A 24702-nucleotide genomic window follows, 5' to 3' on the forward strand; every position below is an offset into this window, starting at 1 on the left:
CAACATTAGCGTCTATGGAATCATGATTAACATTTATTTGTTCTCATCATGAGTTTCCTTTACTACCTTTTCACCATTAGTAAGTATTTCTTGTAGAAAATTAGTCAAATCTGTCTTCAAATCTGCCATGCCTGTCTTCAAATTTGTGTTCAAATCTATCTTCAAATTGTCCATCTTAGCTTCCATGCCATTCATCTTAGCTTCCACGCCATTTATCTTAGCATCTGTTAACTTTTGTGAGCGTGACATTTGTTGCACTTGTTCTTGTAATTTTGATATATCATGTAGCATTTCTTCCTCTTCTTCATGAGTCATGCTAGAGCTTTCAGGTTCCTTACTAGGTGTTTGCATTTTATTTCCTCGGGGCATCAGTTACCGATAATAATGCTCTATTATGCCCTTTGAATTCCTTCAAAATAAATGTTCAAACCAAGCTTAAGCAAAAATTTAAAAAAATCTACACACCTTTTTTCACTTTGTAGGAGCTCGATATTGCCTCTGATGTATCTCTGTACTTTCCAGTCATCTAGTTCTGAACTTGTGACTTGTAGTAGCTCTCTGTGTCCTCTTTCCAATGCCACAAGTCTGACCCAAATTGTATTCTCCAAGGAAGAGTTATGCGAAATCTCCCACAATGACTTCATTATAGACCAGTTCAGTAGAGCTAACTTGTACGACGTGCCGCGAGTCACTGTTTCGACCTTTGGATCTAAAAAACACCCACACGAAACTACAATCCGTCCTCTTTTTGTACATTTTTACGAAATTTCAATCCGATCCTCAGAGAGAAAGTTATGACGATTTTCCCTATGTCACCTGTTTTGAATGTAATTCAGGAGTCTGCAAAAAGACCAAATTCCTCAGATCATATCTCCGAAAATATCGCGAGAAAAGCTCTGAAGTTCGGACCCAAGGTTCAGCGCCAATTCTTCTCAAATGGGTTTTCTTTGCGACTTCTGAAATGTCACAGAAAAAAAGTTATAGCGAAAATGCCACGATGGCCTGTTTGGAGCAGCGAAACCCTAGAATCCAAAGCTCTGATACTAAATGTTATGAAACCAGCTCAAGAAAAGATAGAAAAGATAGATCAACGCCTTAGAATTCAGCCTCTTCGAGGGGGCAACCTCCTTTACATTACATAAATGAACAATTCTTGGATGATACAAATGACAAAACCTCCTTTCTATATATAGGAGTCTAAGGAGTCACACTATAATCCAGCCGACCTAACAATAATAATATAAAGCCACAAAAATAACAATAGAGGGATTCTATGGGGCACAGAAATAATAATATGGGGGTAATAGGGGCACAACAATATAAATAAGGGGTATAACTACAATAGTAATGGGGTAATCACTAGTATTATAGGGACCCAACATATATATATACATGTATAAACTGAGTGATACATGTGGCAGTGGAGGAGGAAGCAGAAGTGGGAATTGCATTGATAGAGAGGCCATTATTATTAGAATCATTATTTACTGATTCAGTAGTAGCAGGAATGTATTCATATTTGGCCCTAATAACGTTCGTGATAATGTGCTTCATACCACCCTCCTTGCAATTTCAGGTTGAGATGACGACGGGTCGGGTTTCCCTCAATTCCACAATTTCAGTGAAGGGGCAAGAGTTTTGGATGTCCAAGAATGGGACCTTTGCATTAGGCTTTTATCCCGTGTCTTGCTAATTGTATGTGTTGGGCATTCTGTATGTAGGCATACCGGGCAATAATAACAAACCTGTTTGGATGGCAAATAGGTATGTTCAACTCTGCATTTTTATTTGCAACATTTTGTGTGCTTGTTGTTATCGTTAAAAGAGATTTGATGCTATTAAGATTCAAGAGATACATCCAATGGTGAATAACTCCTTTCAAGCTATCATACAAACTAAGAGAAAACTTCCCCCACATAAAACCAGAATGCCTCTTATTAACATAAGAATCTGTTTATTGATGCGTTGTTGGGTGGCATGCTGCCACCTGCCAAGGTTGGATTCCCTCAAGAATAAGTTATTTGGACTGAGTGCAAGTCCCGACGATACTTAGCCAAATGAAGGTGCTTGCTTTAAGTAGCTTCTCCTTTTTAAATTTGATCTAAACTCAAATAGTATTACATTTCTTAAACAGTATTACATTTTTTTGAGCTTGCATATGCCGGTATCCTGGCATGGAACAAAGCCAATAGTTAACTTTGTTTCATTCTCTTTGGGATGTCTGGAATCTATAATTGAGATTTGTTTCATTCTCTTTGGAATGTCTAGAATCTGTAATTGAGATAAAGATGTCTATTATATTTAGCTTAAAGTTAAGTATGAGGAACTTGCTAATCAATCTTATTTCAAAAATTTGAAAAAATGAACTACTTGGAAATTATAAAACCTGGTGTTTCTATTTCTCTAGTGAAGCTCACTGCACGGAATGATGGGAGAGTATCATCAATTCTGGTGTTGCTACTTCTCTCATGAAGCTAAGTACATGCCTTAGGAGATGAAAAAAATTACAAAGATCTGAGAACAACAGATGAGAGCTCATAACTCATTATCTGAACTTCTTGCTTCTTGATACCTGTACCAGAGAACGTCTACCCTCCAACTCCCACCAATTAGGATCCAAGGCCTGGTGATTGTTTGGTGTGTAGATTGTTGGTTTGGGCCATCCGAGTCATCTCCTCTATAGCTATCTCTCCTTTTCACCATAACATCATCCATGACAACCCGGTACCTGTGTAGTGTCAACATCTTGTAGAGGATGTCCTTCAATTCCTTGCAGTCATTTTTGCCCCATCCTGCCTTCTTCACTTGTTTACTCCTCCTGACATTTATCTCAATCATCTTTGAATGAATGAAGACTTGAGGAGCAGGATTTGAATTTAGCATCTGAGGTGCATGCATTAATATAGGACTGTGATGAGCCAGCCACGCTACACTAGTGTTCAACTCTCTGTCGTTGCATTTAGTGTAAGGTCCTAATCATAGCTTTTGAGAAGATAGTTCCTGTTGTTTGGCTGACATGCAGCCAAGCTGTTTCTTTTTCTCATCAAGGCGTGATCATTGGCCTTAGTACCATATTTGGTGGGCAATATTAAACATCATGTAGTAAGTGAATGTTTGATTCTTTCTGTCCTGTTCATTGAATATTATTTTATTCTCATTCAAGAGAGAAGATGTAAAGGCAGTGAGTGAATCAGTAACTTACTATATGGTGCTTAATATTTTCTCTAAAGGTGTGTAAAATGACAGGGAGAATGAAAGCAGTAGGAATTATATTAATGTCCAAAGATCACCAAATCAGGTCGATGGGAATCATGAATGCCAATTCCTTATCATCAAGTACAGAGATTAGTCAGCAATGTTAAAATTGGAATTCATGGAAAAATAGCCCCCAAAAAATACACCCTCTGTTTTTGCATTTTTACGTTCATCTCTTATGGTTGTTACTGTATTGCTTTTCTATTAGCCAACTCATCTTTCATATATGTTATGGTAGTGTCTTTATATAGTGAAATTTCCTATTTGGATGCGTAAGTTCTTGGATTGCAGTGATGATCCACTTTTATTATTGTATTATCTATGTATCTGTTAAATTTGAAGGTTTACGGTTTTGGGTTTGTCAGAGACCAGCCAGTAAGTGAAGAAGGATTCCTCACTCTTGGCCAAGATGGAAATCTTCAACTGGGAGATGGAAAATCAACGGTCTGGATGGCTGAGAGCCTGAGACCACTGGATTGTCTGTTGAGTCGGGGAGATGCAAGATTCAGGCAATTTTGTTCTCTACAACTCCGACTTAGACATTGTTTGGCAAAGCTTTGCATCTCCAATAGACACACTACTACTAGGACAAGAATTGACACAATCTTTAAACCTCACCAACTAGAATTCTTCTAATGATGTATCTAGAGGCGGTTACTTTCTCAAAATAATTCAAGAGCCATAATCTCTGAAGATTGCATTGAATTACAATATCCCTTATGAATTTTTCAATTATTCATACTGGTCAGGGCCCATGATATACAACGCTATGGGTTATGCGGTTGCTTTCCTCAATCTGTCTAAAAGTTTTAGCATGAGCTTTGGTGAGCCCTCAAAGGAGTCAGTATATATTTATCATAACAAAAATAGTTTGGCTCAGGACGGTTGAGCGTTGAGGCGGATCACTCTTGAACATGACAACAATTTGAGATTGTATATATGGGATGCTAATGTCAGTTCCAGCTGGATTGTAGATTGGGTTGTAGTTTCGAATCCTTGCAGTATTGCTGGAATTTGTGGGAATGGTATCTGTCACCTTGATGCTAAGGGTAACCGACATTGCAGCTAGACACTTGGATCAAATCCAGTTGATTCAAGTAGACCATTTCTAGGGTGTTTGCCTCTAAATTCTGTTGGCATTATGACTCAGGTTTGGAGCTATGACACAGGTGTTGTCCTTGATGGAAACTCACTCAAGTGGCAAAGCACTATTCAGGCTCTCAAAACAATAGAAAATGAGATACCCGCAGGTGAGCCTAACAAAAGCTATGGACCCGCAGGTGCCCCGAACAAGAAGTGCGGGTATACCCGCAGGTTCTGCGAACAAAAGGTGTGGACGTCAATTTCACTCACTTTAATGTAGAGAAGTGCGTGCACGTGGGAATTTTTATGATTGATCCATGGTATTTAGTCCGACGTGTTTGATCCTATGGTTTTGGTCCGTGGTATAGCATCTAAAATATTGAACCCCAGTTTTGGGTCCCTTGTATTGGCTTTCTATGGTTTTGATCCATGGTTTATGTAAGGGCTTGCCTATAAAAAGGAAAGGAGATCATTTGGCTAGGCACTTGTGAATGTTGAATATCTTAAGATGAACAAGATCTGAAATACTTGTAATCGGTTGATGAAATAAAATTAAACCTTAGCTTGAGAAGACTGATCAATTGAGGGGTCGTGGTCTCTTTGGCGCATGATCAGATCTGTGAATTCGACAGACTGGGGTACAATTGAGGACTGATAAAGTGTTTAAATCCGGAGGTCCGCAGGCGAGATACGGCTCAGGTGCGGAGGTGCGCAGTCCAGCAGGTGAATCAGGTGCGGAGGTCCGCAGTCCAGTAAACGGCGCAGGTGCGGAGGTACGCAGTCCAGTAGAAGGCGCAGGTGCGCAGTCCAGTAGAAGGCGCAGGTGTGGAGGTGCGTAGTCCAGCAGAAGGCGCAGTTGCGGAGGTGCGTAATCCAGCAGAAGGATCAAGTGTGGAGGTGCGCAGTCCAGTAGACGGATCAAGTGCGGAGGTGCGCAGTCCAGTAGACGGATCAGGTGCAGAGGTGCGCTGTTGAGTAGACAGAGCAGGTGCGGAGTTGCGTAGGCTAGACACAGCAGAAGTGCGGATATTCGCAGGTTTATATTGGTGAAGTTGTGGACTTTTCTTGAAATATTTGTCAGCTGCCTTTTGTCTATTGTTGCAGAGTTCTGGGTTTAGATTACTGGTATTTCTTTTCTGGTTACTGCGTTCTAAGAAGCTATTGGTTGATTCATTAGTTGATTGTAAAAGGAGATTGGTTGATTCACATGTACTTGATGATTATTTGACGTTCATGGATCCAGTCTGAAAATTAATGAAACGAGGTCCTTGGAAGAAAAGAAGTAGGTCAGCACCTACGTACTAGTAGCTCAGCTAGTACAAGAGCTAAGGGGGTTGTAGCTCCCCTCCAAGAGAGTCTGGAAAATGAGAGAGTGTTGTAGCTCTCTGCAGGTTGCAGCCTACGTATTGGTAAAGGACTGAACCAGTACAAAATCGTTGTAAAAAGAAGTTTCTAATTGAAAGAAGATAGAGACACATTGCAGCAGGTGGTTTTCACCCACATTGGGTTTCCACCTTATATCTAGTGTTCATTGGTGTGACTGTCCTTTTTGTTCCTATTCATTATTATATGGCACTGACATTCAAATTAATGGTCAACATCTGAAGAATAAATTAAATTATAAATCTAGAGGGAATATTGAAAATAATTTGATAATACTGATTCACCCCCCCTCTCAGGGCCCATGATATACAACGCTATCGGTTCTGCGGTTGCTTTCCTCAATCTGTCTAGAAGTTTTAGCATGAGCTTTGGTGAGCCCTCAAAGGAGTCAGTATATATTTATCATAACAAAAATAGTTTGGCTCAGGATGGTTGAGCGTTGAGGTGGATCACTCTTGAACATGATGACAACTTGAGATTGTACAGATGGGATGCTAATGTCAGTTCCAGCTGGATTGTAGATTGGGTTGCAGTTTCGAATCCCTGTAGTATTGCTGGAACTTGTGGGAATGGTATCTGTCACCTTGATGCTAAGGGTAACCGACATTGCAGCTGCCCACCTGGATCAAATCCAGCTGATTCAAGTAGACCATTTCTAGGGTGTTTGCCTCTAAATTCTTCACCAGATTGCATCAACGATATTAGTAATGAGTCTTCAAGGTACAAGATTGTGACTGTTCCAAAAACAAATTACTATGGTGGAAGTTCAGTCATTTTCAATTACAGAAATATTTCTGTAATGTCTGCATGTCGAGATCTCTGCTTGTCTACATGCTCATGTGTAGCTTTTGCATATGGGGTTTCTGACTTGAAACCCTACTGTTGGACACTAGGAAACCTTCTTTTTGGAGGTTTGCAAAATCCCAATTACACATTTTTCATGAAAGTCAGCCTCATTAATAATAACAAAATGGTATCCTCAAATGGGTACCCTCTTCGGCATTCGAAATATCAATCCCATCTGAAGATATTTATTCTAGGAACTATTCTTGGTGCTATATTTCTGGTGTGCGTGTTTAGTCTTATTTGCTGTAGCAGCATAATTATGATGAATAATAGACGAAGCTTGGATGCTTACATTTTTGTTTCTGGGACTGTCGTGAATTTTCCCTTCGTGAATCTGCACATTGCGACAAACAACTCCAGAGAGAGGCTTGGAACTGGTATGAAAGCCTAACAATTTATTTGCAGAATATAAAGGTTTTGATTTTAAAAATTGTTTTGTACTAATGGGAGACCGCTTTGGCAGGAGGTTTTGGTACTGTATACAAGGGTTCACTCTCAGATGGAACTTTGATTGCTATGAAAAGGTTGGAGAGATTGTTGCCACAAGGGGAGAGGGAATTTAAAACAGAGGTGACAACGATTGGTGTCATTCACCATAGGAATTTAGTCTGTCTCTGTGGATATTGCTCCGAGGGATTACAAAGGTGAGTGTTTGTTCACATTCCTTTTGATTTTTGACATCTTCATCTTTGCAAAGAATAGGCTAGAATCCCAGATTACATGTTAAGGTAACAAATCCCTGCTAAAGTGTGTATCACAGAAATACTACTGCAATTTAACTTGTAAATTACTCATTTTAGGCTCCTTGTCTATGAGTTTCTGCCAAATGGATCCCTGGATAGATGGATATTCCGTTCATCTTCGAATGATCCAAGGTTTCTAGATTGGGATACTCTCTACAACATCTCCTTAGCTACAGCTTATGGAATTACATATTTTCAAGAGCAATGAAGGGATAGGATCATACGTTGCGACATCAAGCCTGAGAACATCTTGAGGGATGAGAACTTTTGCGCTAAAGTATCTGATTTTGGGCTGGCAAAGCTGATGGGAAGGGAGCATTCCCATGTCATTACAATGGTGAGGGGTACCAGAGGCTACCTTGCTCCAGAGTGGGTGACCAATCGCCCTATCACTATCAAGGCTGATGTTTACAGCTATGGCATGGTCCTATTGGATATCATAGGAGGAAGAAGAAATCTTGACATGTCGCTTGGAGCTGAAAATTTCTTCTTCCCGGGATGGGCTTTTTAGGTTAGTGTTAAGTGTTGTTCCCAGTTCTCAGAAAAAGTTGGGTGATAGGAGGAAAGGACAAGCCACAGGCTCATTGGAAAGATAGGCTGAAAGTGGCCATTGGAATTGCTGAAGCTTTGACTTATCTGCATGAAGGTTGTTCTCATCCTATCATCCATAGAGATGTGAAATCATCTAATATTTTGCTTTCTGAAGACTTTGAACCTTAGGTACCTTCATCTTTGTGAGAGAAACAAGTTCTCAAGCTTCTGTTGAATTGTTTGTATTTTTTAGTTGGAGATGTTATAATAAGTTTTTCTTGATCATTATCTAGCAAATCATCTTTCGATGGATCGTTAACTAAAGATATTCTGTGAATAGTTGTTAGATTTTGGGCTGGCCAAATGGGCTTCAATAACATCTGCATATATCACATGTAGTGATGTTGTAGGTACATTTGGGTAAATATCCATTTCTTTCTTTACACCAGCTCTTTCCTTAGGAAAATAAATGTCATTTATAATCAAGACTTCATAAAACTAGCTGCTATCATATTTCAGGTATCTGGCTCCAAAATATTTCATGTATGGCAAGGTTAATGAGAAGATGGATGTGTATTCCTTTGGAATAGTTCTTCCAGAGCTAATAACTGGAAGAAAACCAATCAATGACAAGAATCCTAAAGGCCAAGAAAGCCTGGTTATGTGGGTAGGGCTCTAGTGTCCTTGCTTGTTTTGTATTTGATAATTTTGGATTCTTTTGGTTTCTTTGTCTTGGTTCAGAATCTTAATCTCTTGTAAATTTCAAAATTTAGGCAAGGCCATTACTGGCAGCTGGCTCTGTAAAAGAACTTGTAGATCCACTTTTGGAAGATACTTATGACATGAGCAAGATGAAGAGAATGGTCATTGGTGCAGCATGTTGTTTGAGACAGGCAGCTCAGTTTCGATCTCAAATGAACAGAGTAATTACTCTTATTCTCTTTAGTTGCATATATATGTTTGAGTTTCTGATCTTATGTCAAATTTAGTTGCTTGAAGACGTTTCCTTTCCTATGAGGAGTTAGTGCTAGAATTGTTTTTTCCCATAATGAGAAATTGTTTCATTAATTGGTCACTGTGTTGAAGAGAAGGAGTACTTTTTGGTCTACAACTTGTTACTGAGAGGAAGTCTGGAAGAAACTCCACCATAGAATATACGTTGCTCCTTTTTAGCTCTGCTATATAACATCGATGTTCTAAAGGCTGGAGGCAAACTTGGCCCCTGGTCGTGCTCGAAGAAGGCCTATAACGGTTGCCCTCACCTTCTCCTTTACTTCTCTCACACTCCCTTCATCTCCATTTCTCGTGCTTTTTGGTTAAAAATCATATAAAAGACCCTCACTCTTAAGCCCCGAGCGCTAAAACCTATACCCCATAAAACCACGCCCATATAACTGCGCGCCTTCACAAACTCTCATTGCCGTGACCTCAGCCGTTGATCTCCGCCACCCCCGATCCAACGATTCCCTGTCACATCCGACGAAAATCCGCGTGATTTAATCCCTGCCGTCCAATCACCTCCGATGTGATCGAACGACATCCGCTCTCCCCGCGACCACAACGTAACGGCGCGTTAACATGCGATGGAGGGCGGTTTTCTCCTCCCCTCCACCGCCATGCGTCACGCACTGAGTGGGATCGCGCGCCGTCGTCGTTTACCGCCCAACCCCCCAACGCCGGTGCAAGCAATACCACTTACCGCCCGATCCTCCGTCCTCGCCCGATAACGCCCGTATGCTTCCAACGCCCGATGACCATTAGATTTGTCTGCCCGAGATCCAATGGCCCACGATCATCTCGCTCCCGCTTTTCCCGATAGTTCTCGCCAAGCCATATCCGCCGTCCATCCGCTCGATCCGACGGCCAGTCTCGCTCCTCCATCCAGCTCGTACATTTGCCATGCAGTCCACGCCCCTCGATCATTTCCGTATACCCAAAGGATGAAGGTGACCGACCCGCCAGTACTAGTTATATTTTCTCCTCAACAACCGCATTCAACAAAAAGTATGGCCGAGAAAGAAAAGGACAGAGCCCGAGTAGGCGACTGCATTTAATAGTTATGGGACTTCATCCTATACGACACTCCACCTGCTCGAGAGGACAGCAGAGCACAGGAAAAGATCAGATTCATCCACTGAAGCAAGCAAATGCACCAGAGACTCCATCAAGCAGTTAAAGCAGTTGGTGGTCAATTATGACCCCTCCATACTTAGAATGGATGAGTGCCTTTGTAATGAAACTCTATATATACCCGGAAACAAGATGTAATCAGGGTTGATAGTTGATGTTTTGATGTAAGGTTCAACTTCTGGAGACTATAACTATTTTGATACTTGCAGCGTCTCGTCTTCATTTTCAGCTAATACAAGCTTCTTTTGCTGTTAATTGCTCACTTTCCATTCTTCTTCTGTTCTAAGTTGTGCTTGATATGCTACATTTATGAACTCTTGATGTTTAGCATTAGAGTAGCTGTCATCCTACCTCTATGTTAAAGTCTTGTATGTATCAGTGAATGAGTTATTCAGGTTTCTGTTCACTTAGTGCCAGAGAGTTGTCATCCTGTCTGTGCATTAGGGAAGAGATTTGCAGACTTCTTTACTGGTTGCAGCCGGCCATCACAGGGTCCTGTGCATCTGCTGGTGTGGTCAGTATTCTCCATAATCACCCAATCCTTAAACTGTGAGTAATTGGTGGTCTAAAGCCTTGTAGTCTGGGGGTGTTCACGCATGTCTGGAGTCAAGCAAAGTAGAAGTGGTTATCTAGCTTGAACAAGCATCATTCCTTCCATTCATCCATTTGCAACAATAAGTTGAGCTTTTGTGTTCCCGAGCATCTCCGAGCTACAACCTAGGAGAGTTTCTTGGGGTGATAACACTCCCAAGGCTGAGGGTTAGGGTTTCTGGGCGCACTGTAGAGAAAACCGAGAGCCTTAAAGAAGTGTTTATGCCAGTCAAGATCCGCAGAGTATACGTTGTTCCCAATTCGAGATCTGCAGAGTATAAGTCGCATCGAGGGCGTGAACGGATACGTTGCTCACAAGTCGAGATTCGCAGAGTATACGTCAAGATCCGCAGAGTAGAATATTATAATGGATTGAAAGCTGACAAAGATTGTTAAAGGGGGATCGAATGCCGAGACTCGCACCGCAGAGACCACCGTGACAGATTATAAAGGTTTGCAATTAATATCGCCAAGGCCCAAGAATATCACCGTAGAATATTATGATGGCGGGCACACCTTCGTATCTGAGCACTGCAGAGACCACAGAGATCCGAGACATGACAGATCAATGTCCTTCAAAACTTATGCAAAGATCATAGAGTGATCTATGAGGCACGAAGACTGCAAATCAATGTTTTTTTTTAATATCGCCGAGGCCGAATAATATCACCGTAGAATATTATTCTTTTTTGAGCGCCGCAGAGATTATTGGAGCACCGCAGAGATTATTCTAAACAAACCACGTGCACTCTATTTACTAGCCAAAACTCTTTTGGTCCATGCGCACTCGTCTGATAAGCGATCTCACGCAAAACTTTGTATCCGAGCACTGTAGAGACCACAAAGATCCGAAACATGACAAATCAATGCCCTTCAAAAATTATGCAAAGATCATAGAATGATCTATGAGGCACGGAGACTACAAATCATTTTTTTTTTAATATCGCTGGGCCCAAATAATATCACTTCTTATCCGAGCACCGCAAAGATTATGCTTGAACTTCAAAGGAGCAGGAACTCGAACTCCACCGCAGCTTAAAATTGACCACATATAATAGTTATATGGTCGTGGAATAAACGCTAGGCAAACTCCACGATAGATATTCACCATTGAACTTTGACTCTGCTATAGAAATTAATTAGAACCTCACAGTCTTTGAGTTCAGCACCTCAACGGAAACGATTAATAATAATATGAACCTATTAATAATAATATTTTAATAATTATTTTAAATTATTCCTTTTAATAATTTCCTTTGACTAAACTTTATTTTTTAATAACTATTGTTGATGTTAATAATTTAATATGAAATAATTAATATAAATTATCTTAATATCTTTTACCATTGACTTTATTGGTTATAATCTCTTGACTAAAACTAGCCATTAAGGGTAGTTTTTATTAAATAATATAATTTTTATAACAACTGATTTGGAACTTGATGTATCATGTCGCTATTTATTTATATTGATTGATATGTTTTTTCACCTTAGTCTTTAAAATGAATATAATTAATAAGTTCCAAACATTATTTGATATGATTAATAAAAAAAATCTCAAATATCATTATGGATTACAAAAATCTGAAGAAAAAAAAAAAATAAAAAAAAATAAAAAAAAATATATATATATATATATATATATATATATATTAAATTATTATATTTCTAATTATCAAAAATATTTTATAATATAAATTATATAATAATTGATTCTATTTTCAATATAAAAATGGTAATTTAATAATTTAAATTCCTTCTTTTTATTAAATTTTAATTTTAATATATTTATAATACTATAATATTTTTTAAATAAATATTCAAAATATTAAACCATGGTTGTCCTCATGTTGTAATCAAGGGTTGACCATTCCTTTTCTTATATTTAAAGAACAGAAGCGCTCTAGTGAAGCCCTTTCATGGTGTTTGAATAGGGCAGATTTAAGGACTTGTGATTTTTTTTAAAGCGCCAAATTCTTTGTAAGAAATGGTGGAAAGATATATCTAGCTTTGTAGGATCAGAATTTAAAGTTATGATAATCTTATTTTCAAGTTGTTAGTCAAACTGTAAATTTTTTTTAAAAAATTCGTATTATAAATTGAAGCATTTTTACCATTTAAATTTACAATTAGTAAACCAATGTGGACGTTACCCTTGATCATATTTTATATTTCCATTTTCAATGGGGTATTTTGTTATCACAATTTCTTTTAAATTAAATATTTACGTTTGCTATGATTTGATTTGAGAACGATGTGACGTTTGTGTTGATGATGCATTTCTATTCTATCATGATTTTTTTTAACTTAAATTATAGGACAATAAAATATTTTTTTGGATTATTTACATATTTTAAAAATAAAAATATTAAAATATAATATGTATTTTAATAATGATTTATATGTCATAATTTATTTTTATTTTAAATTTTAAATTAAAATTCTAAGTGAGTTATAATGTTTATATGAAATTTTAATACAATTTTGAATTTTGAAGCAATATTTCAAATTGACTATTAAAAATACATGTTTTTTAATTAAAAGTTTTTTTGAATTTTATGTGCATTTTCATAAAAAGTTTATTTTTTTTACTACCAATGCTATTTAATCTTAGTAATTTATTCATCCATATCTTTTAACACATCTAGTTAGATCTTGTTACTCAATATCTAAATTTTTGTTTATCACTCTAAATCAATAGGTGTTACAAGTCTCGTAAAGTGTCTCAAAGAGACTCATGTCAAGTGATGCACATGAAATATATTTTTCTAACCCAAATTAACAAGGTCCACATTTTCCTCCCATTTTTATGCATTCTCCATCTCATAACAATGTAAAATGGTCTATATCTTCAAAAACTCAATTTAATTTCATTGCTAATTCATTCTCCCATAAACGAAAAGTGATGGTAAAGTTCAAAAGTAACTCGAACATAGTCTTCTAAAGGTTAGAATTGAATTCTAAATCTTGATCAAAAACAATATTTTAAATCACTTCATGCAATTGAGCTATCTCATCCACTAATAACATGGTAATATTGGAAGCCTTGCAAGTAGCCCATACAAGACTAAACTGAGTAGCATTGGCAACATTATCCATGATCACTTTGATGGGATCATGTTTCTTAATTGTTTTCTATAAGCTTATTTTCAAATCCATTGGAATTGCTTCCCATTTCCATTCTAGATTTGGCATTGGTTCTAGCAACCCAACCTAGCATTGATGTCTTATATCTAGCTTCTAGCGTTCCAAACCCTTAGGAAAATACATTTTCTTCATGGGCATAGCCATCTCTATCACTATTTTTGGGAATGCAATATCATGGATTTTAACCTCTAGATTTTATTAGATCAAATCTACATAACATAATGATGTGGTTACATTTATGTGTGAGTTATATAACCTCATGATATAAACATGAATACATGCCTTGCAATATTGGGTTGTAGGTTAAGCCCCATGAGAGAGTATTTCCAATACTATTGCAAGCTTGAACACATTTCCTCCCTCCACCTTTTAAGTTGTTATCTTTTCTTTTGCTAAAATATTTTTGCATTATGATCATAGGCATTTCTATTTGTTTGGTGTATCTTTACATCTTTAGGAACAATTACTAGTATATAAATATTTAGACACAATAATCTTGATAGAATATAACTCAAAATTTTCAATATAATAAACCATTAAACTGTAAATAAAAATGTAAATTAGCGATAACACTTGCTAATTAATACATCAATAGAACATATTTTTAATAATACAAATGTTTAAAAAAAAAATTAATTTACTTAATATCCATAAAAAAAAAAATCACCATTTTTCATAAAATAATCAATAACAACACATAAAAACTAACAACGTATTAAAGACAATTGAAAATTCATTCTAATATGTAGACTGTCCTCAAAGCCAACCTTACTTCATAAAATAAAGTTTTTATATGTTATGGACTCCAGAGCAGTATCTCACACACCCCATTTCATTCCTTTCTCCTTCCACGTGATCGCATTTGTCAACGGTTTTGGCATATTTATGCAAATTTATAAAATCTGCACTTAACTTCCATACTCTCTCACACGGAGATTTCATTACCTTTGTAACACAGCCATGCCATGTTTTGGCTCCTCCCCTGCAAAAATTACAGAAACGGGCGTATACTAGTCAGTTTTAATTCGTATACATGAATTTAATTGGAAAAAGAGATGCCGGTTTGACTGAAATTTCATGATCAGAAATTCATCCAATTAATTGCGATATAAAAATGTGAATAGGTTAGTTACTCACATCTGATCATTGACGATGTTCTGATCCATCTGGTACAAATAATTGGCAAAAAATTAAGACCCAAATGATGAAAATAACGAAAACAGAACATGTACAACCAACCATAGAATAACAAGACCGAAACATATAATCTGAAACAGATGATTTATTTTGCAAAAATGATAACCTTAATGTGTCTGTAATTTTACAAAACAGAGGCAGTTTCTTTTGCAGGTCGCTGTGCGATTTCAAGATTTTTCACTATCTGAGAATGACATTGTATGGAGGTGTGGGAAGTAAAGGAGAGATGGTTGTAATAGTTCAATTTGAAATTAAGAGATGGATGTTTGACCAATGTTGAAGCACGTCCCCATCGATCTCCATTCCTGCTTGGCCCCGCCTGTTACTTTTGTTTTGAGTTCAATATTTAGTGATTCTCCATTAAATAATTCTTTAATACCTCAAGTTATCGCTTCAAAAAAATATATTTGGTCAACATGAAATTTCGTATAATTAATTATTCTTTTGAATGCCCAAATTTCAATAACACTAACAATCCATAAAATTAATAAATATTATTTCTTAAAATAGGAAGATATTTTACTTTTAATAAAATATGTTATAAACTATAGGTTTAAAAGTGAGATAAAATTATTTATTTATTTATATATTTTTGTTTTTAATGTTTGATTTATTTTTCATTCACAGTTTTTACTATCAATATATAAAATTAATAATAAATATTCATGAGTTTAATAATAAAATTGGTTGTTGGCTAATTTCTAAAATACAATGAGATTAAAGAGTGTATCATTTTTGTGATGCTAAAATAATTAAGGATGAAAAATATTTTATCTTAAAGTGTACATTTTATATTTACATTTGATTTAATTTGCAAAATATTTGTTACCCTACCAATTCTTTGACCTTTTAGGTTAGTAAAATTGGTGATTTTAGACTGTTTTTTTTAATGCTTTTCAAGCATAGAAATAAAATGCTAAAGAATTCTCAATAATCTCCTACCTTCTTAAGGTCTGATAGACCATATCAATCTTAGTTCATCATCATTGTTGTTGTGGCCATCATCATTGCCCTCCACATCATCCTCCTTCTCGTCATCATCATCGTTGTCATTGTCCATGATGTTGTCATCATCATCATCAACGTTGTCATCATTCTCATTTTCCTCATTCTCATTGTCATTTTCATCATCGTTGTTGTTGTCCTCATCACCATTGTCACCATCATCATCATTATCATTGCCGTCATCATCATCATCATCATTTTTTATCATTATCGTCGCCATTATCATCATCATCGTTATCATCCTCATTGTCAGATCATCATTATCACCCTTGTAATCATCCTAATTCTGATCATCCTCATTGTTATCATCATTATTATCATCACCATCCTCATCATTGCCATCATTGTCACTGTTGTCATCGTGGTCATCATTATCCTCTTTCTCCTCGGCCATTGGTGTCATCATTGTCATCACCATCCTCATCATTATCCCCATTGTTGTCATCATGATCATCTTCATTGTCCTCTTCCTCCTCATCGTCCTCCTAACCATCCTCATCATCCTCATCCTCCTCATTTTCATCTTCACTCTCATCCTCATCCTCATCATCATTATCATCATCATCCTCATCCTCGTCATTGTCAACCTCATCATCATCGTCATCCTTCTCCTCATTATCATCATCATCCTTGTCATCGTTATCGTGGTGGCCACCGCTTTAATTTTTTGTGTTACATTAATCTTTAAAGTTTTTTAAATTCATCATCGGAACTCAAACTATCCAACAAACTAATTTAAAAATAATTATTATATTTTAATATTCTTGTATTAAAATTTATTCATCAAAATCATTTTTCAAATACAAACCAAAAAATTACAAAACTGGTTAATTCTCCCATTAAAATTGAATTAGAATTCATAATGTGTAATATAAAATTTAATAATAAAATATTTTTTTAATATTAAATCTAATCATCCCAGCTAAATTGTACGATAGTTCACAATATGTAATATAAAATTTAATAATTAAATATTTTTTTATAATATTAAAATTAATCAACCACGAGTAAAATGTTTGGAATTAATTTTTAGAAATTTGATCATTTAATATTTCTTACAATTTCCTTAAATATTACAATTATTTAATATAATTATTTTTATTAAAAATTAATATAACATATAAATATCAATTTTAAAATGAAGCAGACTTATGATTCTTTGTCATTCTCCAAATGTGTTTTCCTAAACCTACAACCATGAAAGAGAGTTTCATGGTCAAGCGTTGATTTTTTAACTCTAGTTTTCCATCCAAAAAAAATGTGAAATTAGTTAATTAAGACATGTACCACGTTCAACGGTGGATGCCGCTGATGATTGGGTTCCCTATTTGTTTATGTGGCTGTCACCTTCAAATGATGCGCTCAATATTTATTTATTTTTGTGGGCATCGTTCTACCCAACTAAGACGACTCAAAGTTTTTAGGGCGTCACGGACCAACGCATCGTTCTACCCAACTGAACCGCAAAGCGAGTATGTTGAAACTAGTGATGTGTGGGAGGTACGTTATAATTGAGACGAGTCAAAGGTTTTTAGGGCGTTATGTTGATTGCAGATGTAGGGACTTTAACCATTAGATTATGGGCATTTGTGCATTAGATTTTAAAATACTTTTGGAATTTGTGAATTTGATATATCAGGTATATATTGTCTCTGGTCGAACTGGCGGCTAAAGAATACACAATCAACTTCTGCCAAGAAGTTACAGTCCATATTAACCTAATCCGGAAAAAAAAAAGGGTTTTACCTCACAATCAACCTTTTTTGGAACCTCTCGATACCATTTTCATTTTTATTGATGGTTATTTTTTCTAATTATTTTATTTTATTTTATTTTAAAGATAAGGTCTAATTCTTCTAAACAACTCTAGTTATTATATTATTTTTTCTAATTATTTTATTTTATTTTATTTTAAAGATAAAGCTCAATTCTTCTAAACAGTTCTAGTTATCCCTGCATATGTTTCTTAAGTTAATAGTTTCTTTTACTGCTTTTGAGTTTGTTGAAGATAATGGAGAATGTCCTAGAATAGGTAGAGTTGGTTCACGTAACCTTAGGATAGGAATTAGTTTCTATTTCTTAGGATGTTGTTCTAACTTCCCTAAAACCATGTTTTCTATTTAATGTGTAATGTGCATGAACAATGTAGAGTGTTCTGCAGAGCCAGACTCTTCTCGTTCATACTCTCTTTCATAGAGCTGACCAGTGGGTTTTATTTCTTTAATACAAACATTGCCATTTTTATCATGGTATCAGAGCGTCAGGGCTGAGGAACCTGTACGCTGTCTCGTGGGTGCGACTAAACCGAAATCGTCGTTGGTTTTGAGTGAATAAGCGCGACGATGACCGTCACAGGTTTTAAGTGTACATCTGCGACAATCTCAGATATTAGGTGTATATCTGCGATAGTGTCGGATATTAGGCGTACATCTGCGACGACGTCTCGGATATTAGGTGTACATCTGCGACACGTCTCAGAAAATTGATGTACATCTGCGAAGATCGTGTAAACAACAAAAAGGCTCCAAGAGAAGGTTGCATCTTGGATAAGGCTGCAGAGGCTGACAACAGAAGGTTGTCTGGAGGTTGTGAAGGAAGCCACAGTGATCAGCGAGTGTGCTGCAAGATCAAACAACATTGAAGATCAGTGATCTATCTCTATCACAGATCTAGGGTAAATCTAACATCTTCTTTTATCTGTCGATTTTTTTTTCTAAATTGCTAAGATGAATAACAACATGTTTGAAGCATGCTTGAATGAGAATAACAAGCTCGATGGTTCCAATTATGCAAATTGGAAATTCAAGATGCAGACTCTGCTAGACATGTAGAGTGCTTGGACGATTACGAATGGGGATGGGCCGAGGCCCGCGGCTGGATCAGCATCGATCCCAGATTGGGAGAAGCGAGAAGGTAAAGCAAGTACATTGTTGAAAATGTCATTGAAACACTGCATCATACCACACATTAGAGATTGTAATACAGCTAACAAGATCTGGGGAATTCTGAAGGAGTTATATGACATCAAGAATTCAAATCGTCTTCTGTTCCGCAAGAGTAAGATCCTATCCCTGAAGATGGACGAGAATGAAACAATTGCTTCATTCATAGCAAGGATCAAAGATCTGAAGAACAAATTGGCAGACATTGGTCATACAGTTGACGATACAGATCTTGTAACCATTACAATGAATGGTGTCACTGATGATTACCAAATGTTCATCACTGGGATAAATGCCAGAGAGAAGATCCCGAAATTTGAAGAGCTGACAGGAATACTGATGCAGGAAGAAGAAAGAAGATTGACTTTGAAGCCCCAGAGTGTCGATCTTGCATTGATGGCGAAGAAAAACTTCTTCAAAGGGAAAGGAAGTCCACAATAGCAAAACGGAGCAAACTCACACAAAAGACTGAATCAGACCCAAGGTATGCATCCGAATAGAAACTACTTTGAAACTAAATGTTTTTATTGTGGAAAACTAGGTCATATTTCCAAGGAGTGTAGGAAAAATAAATATCACGAAGAACAGAAGAAGCAGAAAAGACATGCAGGTCATCTCGCGAATGACAATCATGTGCAGAATTTCAGATTGTTCATGGCAGATCGTGATGAGAATGTTGATGCAGACATCTGGTATGTAGATTCAGGAGCGTCAACACACATGACAGGGAACAAGCATTGGTTCGAAGATTTTAAAGAAATCAATGAAGGTGCACAGATTTACCTAGGTGATGATAGAAGTCATCAAATCAAAGGGTGTGGGAAAGTTTATGTCATTCTACCTAATGGTAATGTCAAACAAATTCATAATGTTATGTATGTGCCTGGTGTAACAAAGAACTTGATTTTTGTATCCATGATTATAGAACAAGATTTGAAAGTTGAATTCTTTAAATCTAACTATTATATTAAAGATCTGTTAGATGGCATGAAGACAATTGCTACAGGTATCCGAACAGGAGGACTGTATAGGTTGGATGTAAGACCTACACCAGTTCGAGTATTGACAGCAGCGAGCTTGACTACAAAAGAGCTATGGCATCATAGATTTGGCCACATAAACTACAATGATTTGTTGTTAATACAAAAGAAGGAAATGGTAAGAGATCTTCCTATGCTAAAGCAAGTACATAATGATTGTGATTCCTGTACATTAGGAAAAATGCATAGAGAAGAATTCCCTGTTTGAGTAGAAAAGAAGCAGAGGGATATACTTGAATTAGTGCACACAAACCTTTGTGGACCCATGCAGGAAAAATCATTAGGATGTGCACTATATTTTCTATTGTTTATTGATGACTGTACGAAGTTTTCTAGGGTGTATTTCTTAAGTAAGAAGAGCCATACATTCGAATACTTTAAGCAGTTTAAAAATATGATTGAAAGACAAACAGGGAAACAAATAAAAATTCTCCGTTCTGATCAAGGGGGAGAATACAGGAAGGATGAGCTTATCAGGTATTGTAAAGATCATGGAATTTTGCAGCAGTTCATAGTATCCCATACTCCACAACAGAATGGAGTAACAGAAAGAAAGAACAAAACATTGGTGGAATGTGCTAGAATTATGTTGAAAGGTAAGAATCTTTCGAATGGTTTTTGGGTTGAAGCAGTGAATACTGCAGTTTATTTGAAAAATAGGAGTCCTACAAAGAGTCTTGAGTTTAAAACTCCTTATGAAGCATTATATGGATTAAGCCTGTAGTAAAACACTTAAGAATATTTGGATCTAAAGCATTTGCCCACATTCCATTAGATTCAAAAGCCATCAGATGTACCTTTATAGGGTATTGTTCATAGTATAAAGCTTATAGATTATTTAACCCCTCTGCTTACAAGATTTTTGTTAGTAGAGATGTCAAATTCCATGAGTGGGATCATGAAGAATCTGATGAGAACAATGAGGAATGGGACATTCTATACTTGGTGGAAGAAGAAGCAGAGAACAATCAAGGTCAGCAACAGACAAAGGCAGAGGATGAACAACAATAGCAACAACAACAGCAACAACAACAACAAGAGCAACAACAATAGTAGCAACAACAACATCAGCAGGAAGAAAAAGATGAGCAAATAAGGTTTGAATCCACCCCACCACTCAGGAGATCAGGTAGGAAAGCTAAAATGCCTGCAAGATATAGGGAAAATTCTTTTATAACTAGTATGATTAATGTGGTTGAACCGTCTAGTTATAAAGAAGCAAATGAATGTAGTGAATGGAAAACAACCATGGAACAAGAATATGATTCAATAATCAGAAATAACACTTGGGAATTGGTTGAACTTACTAGAAGAAAACAAACCATAGGTTGTAAATGGTTATATGAACCGAATATTAATGCATATGGAACCATAGAAAAACTAAAAGCTAGGTTGGTAGCAAAGGGGTATTCACAAAAAGAAGGGATAGAATATGAAGAAACCTTCACCCCTGTAGCTAAATTGAACACTATCAGAATGTTAATTGCTTTAGCTACTAAGAAACATTGGATGATGCACCAACTAGATGTGAAGTGTGCATTTTTGAATGGAGAACTAAAAGAAGAGGTCTATCTAGAGCAACCAGAAGGGTTTGTCTAGAAAGGAAAAGAACATTTAGTCAGTAGATTGAAGAAAGCACTTTATGGACTAAAACAAGCTCCCAGGTCTTGGTATGAGAAGCTTGATTCATTTTTTCTGCAAACTGGCTATAATAGAAGTAAAAATGACCCTAATATTTACACCATGAAAGATGAACAAGGGTGCGTAGTGTTGATTTCGTTATATGTAGATGATTTGATCATTACAAGTGATGCTACATATCTAATCAATGAAATCAAGCAACAGATGTCACATGTGTTTGAAATGAAACACCTCGGTGAAATCAAATACTGTTTAGGACTTGAGATCTGGAGAAATTCAGGTCAAACATTTCTGTCCATAGCAAAGTATGTCAAAGGCCTGTTAGAAAAGTTTAGGATGGATCAGTGTAAGCCTGCAACGGTACCATTGCAGCAGTTTATCAAATTGCAGTGTGAGGATGGCTCAAAAGTAGCGGATGCAACACTTTACAAATAGCTGGTTGGGAGTCTAATCTACCTAACCACTACCAGACCTGATTTGGCTTATGCAATCAACATGCTAAGTCAATTTATGTCTAACCACTTCAAAGCCATTGGAATGCAACGAAAAGTGTTTTGAGGTATCTACAAGGTACTATAGATTACGGTATTATTTACATTAACTCCTCTGATGTTAGATTGGCAGGATTTGTAGATTCAAATTGGGCTGGAAATGTAGATGATCGCAGATCTATAACAGGTTATGCATTTAGCATTGGATCTGGGGTGATCACATGGAACAACAAGAAGCAAAACACAGTCTTCTTGTCCTCAGCAGAAGCAGAGTATCAAGCCATGTGTGCAGCAACGTGTGAGGTAGTTTCATTGCGGAGACTTCTCCAGGATGTTGGGGAAGAACAGATAGACGCAACAATAATCAGATGCAACAATCAGAGTTCAATCAAACTTGCCAATAATCCGATGTTTCACAAAAACACTAAACATATTGATACGCAATTCCACTTTGTCAGGGAGAAAGTGCAATCCAAAGAAATCCATTTGGAATATTGTAATACATGTGATAATGTTGCAGACATTTTCACTAAGCCTCTTGGAAAAGTTAAGTTTCAAATGTTTAGGGAGATGTTAGGCATATTTGTGAACCCATTCTCCATTAAGGGGGAGTGTTGAAGATAATGGAGAATATCCTAGAATAGGTAGAGTTGGTTCACGTAACCTCAGGATAGGAATTAGTTTTTATTTCTTAGGATGTTGTTTTAACTTCCTTAAAACCATGTTTTCTATTTAATGTGTAATGTGCATGAACAATGTAGAGCGTTCTGCAGAGCCAGACTCTCCTGGTTCAGACTCTCTTTCGTAGAGATGATCAGTGGGTTTTATTTCTTTAATACAAATATTGCCATTTTTATCAGAGTTGTAATCTTAATCATTACAATAAGTAATATTAGTGGGCCTTAACATTATTTAATTATAATACAATACTGAGTTCATTTCAATTATAAAAGGTACTAATGAGGGAAGAAGCAGAAAGAATTCGTATATATAATTTTTCATTTTTGACAATGTCAATTCACGAAGAAATATATATAATATAATTATACAGTTAAATGCAGATCTTACTAATGGAACAATAATATTCTCGACGCACCATTTGGGTAGAATGCTTATCACTATTTATGAAAGATTTTTAATTTTGATGAAAAATAAAGTGTATTGTTTAGATTTCAGTTTGATAAAATGAATATCATTAGTTAAGAAAGTTTTTTGATTTTGCTTAAAAAAAATATGTATGGTTGAAATTTCAATTTGATAAAATATTCTTAGTATGAAAATGATAAGGCATTAAGTCAACTTATTATGTCCTTGTCATTATTATAGGTTAGCTTTCTCTATACAAATTCATCCCAAATATATTGTTATTGGTTGGAACGATTTTGAATTCTAAAGGTGATTGTGGTGTCGATACATACATTGTTAGAGATCTCACAATATATTGATATACTTGTAAAACTTTAACATCACCATTCCCTTGGCAATGATACAATGAAAATCATATAAATTATACACAAATATTTTTCTCTTGGGATTGAAAACAAAGAAGACAAGATTGAATTTTCATTATATTCATTTCAATGTTACAATACATTATATACATGCCAGAGAATTCATAAATCCTAAATCGATTAACGAAGGATTAGAATATAAATATAGTTCCTTTGACTAGATCTACAAAACCATGGGCAAAACAACCATGTGTAAAACCATGGGAAAAACAACCATGCGTAAAACCATGTGCAAAGCTATGGGCAAAAGCACCCCAATTATTTCTGTTGGGTGTTTCCCTGAACCTTAAGTTGGGGGCCTATTCCCTCCCTACAAAGCCCACAACAATGGGTGCCTCCATCCCCCCTATGACCCCCTTGTCATACTAAGTGCATTGTATTGCACGTATAACTAGTCATGCAAAGAATATAACACATACCCAACAATGTGCCTCCAACTGGGGGTGGGATGCAAAATTATTGTTTAATACGTTCCATCCTTCAATTCAGGTCCTCCATGAGGTAATAAAAATGCTCAAGTGAATGGAAGACATCCTCCTAATGCTTGTGTCGATCCAATAAGGCTATGTCTAAGAGGAACTTCATGTGCCAATATAAAGAAATTGTGTGCATATACTAGTTGAAGCATCCATGAGTGTTCCTAGCGTCCAAAACCCAGTCAACCGTATCAGCTAGAACTGTTTTGTTTGACTGCTAGAGCCTATGAGAGGTGCCTTCCTCCTCAACACTAATTAATTCCTCTTGGATGGCACCCACAGGAAGCTTGCAAGAATGGGTAGTGATTTCCTTCAAGCATTGATGCATACATGTATTGCCTCTATGGGTCCACTCTTTGTAATAAGCAACACCCTTGTGGACATAAATGAATTGACGAGGCATGAAGGAGAGGCTAGAGATGAGTAAAAGGCATAGGGTCGGGGGAGGGGAGACAAGTGCTACAGACCTCCCTTGTGGGGCGGGGGTCACATAACAGAGACACGAGTAAGAGAGACAACAACATGACACAAGCTACGACAAGGTGAAACCATCAACAACATCCAATGTAAGAGGAAGGGGAGCCAACCAGAGAGGAGCGATACATTGAATGGAAAACCAACTAGAGAAAAGGTCCAAAGTTTGAGGACATAGAGAAAAGAGCAGGATATACAGGTGTATAAAGAGAGGGG

The 24702-nt window shown here is 36.6% G+C and overlaps 1 protein-coding gene and 1 pseudogene across 1 annotated transcript in view; both read left to right on the forward strand.

Annotated features, from left to right (window-relative positions):
• The window catches only part of LOC149203327 (putative receptor-like protein kinase At2g42960), a 28590-nt gene extending 19760 nt beyond the window's left edge, over nt 1–8830 (forward strand). Inside the window, exons 6-7 of the mRNA XM_089401829.1 lie at nt 8361–8508; nt 8615–8830. Coding sequence (XP_089257955.1) covers nt 8361–8508; nt 8615–8830 — 364 coding nt within the window. The remainder of the gene's footprint in view (nt 1–8360; nt 8509–8614) is intronic.
• Nucleotides 1426–7821, forward strand: LOC149203328 (G-type lectin S-receptor-like serine/threonine-protein kinase At5g24080; annotated as a pseudogene).
• Nucleotides 8831–24702: the final 15872 nt, after the last annotated feature.

The sequence above is a fragment of the Pinus tabuliformis genome, chromosome 2_1 (genome assembly GCF_031772625.1).
Source record: "Pinus tabuliformis cultivar Carrire ecotype Pingquan chromosome 2_1, CPIR1, whole genome shotgun sequence".
Taxonomy (NCBI): Eukaryota; Viridiplantae; Streptophyta; class Pinopsida; order Pinales; family Pinaceae; genus Pinus; species Pinus tabuliformis.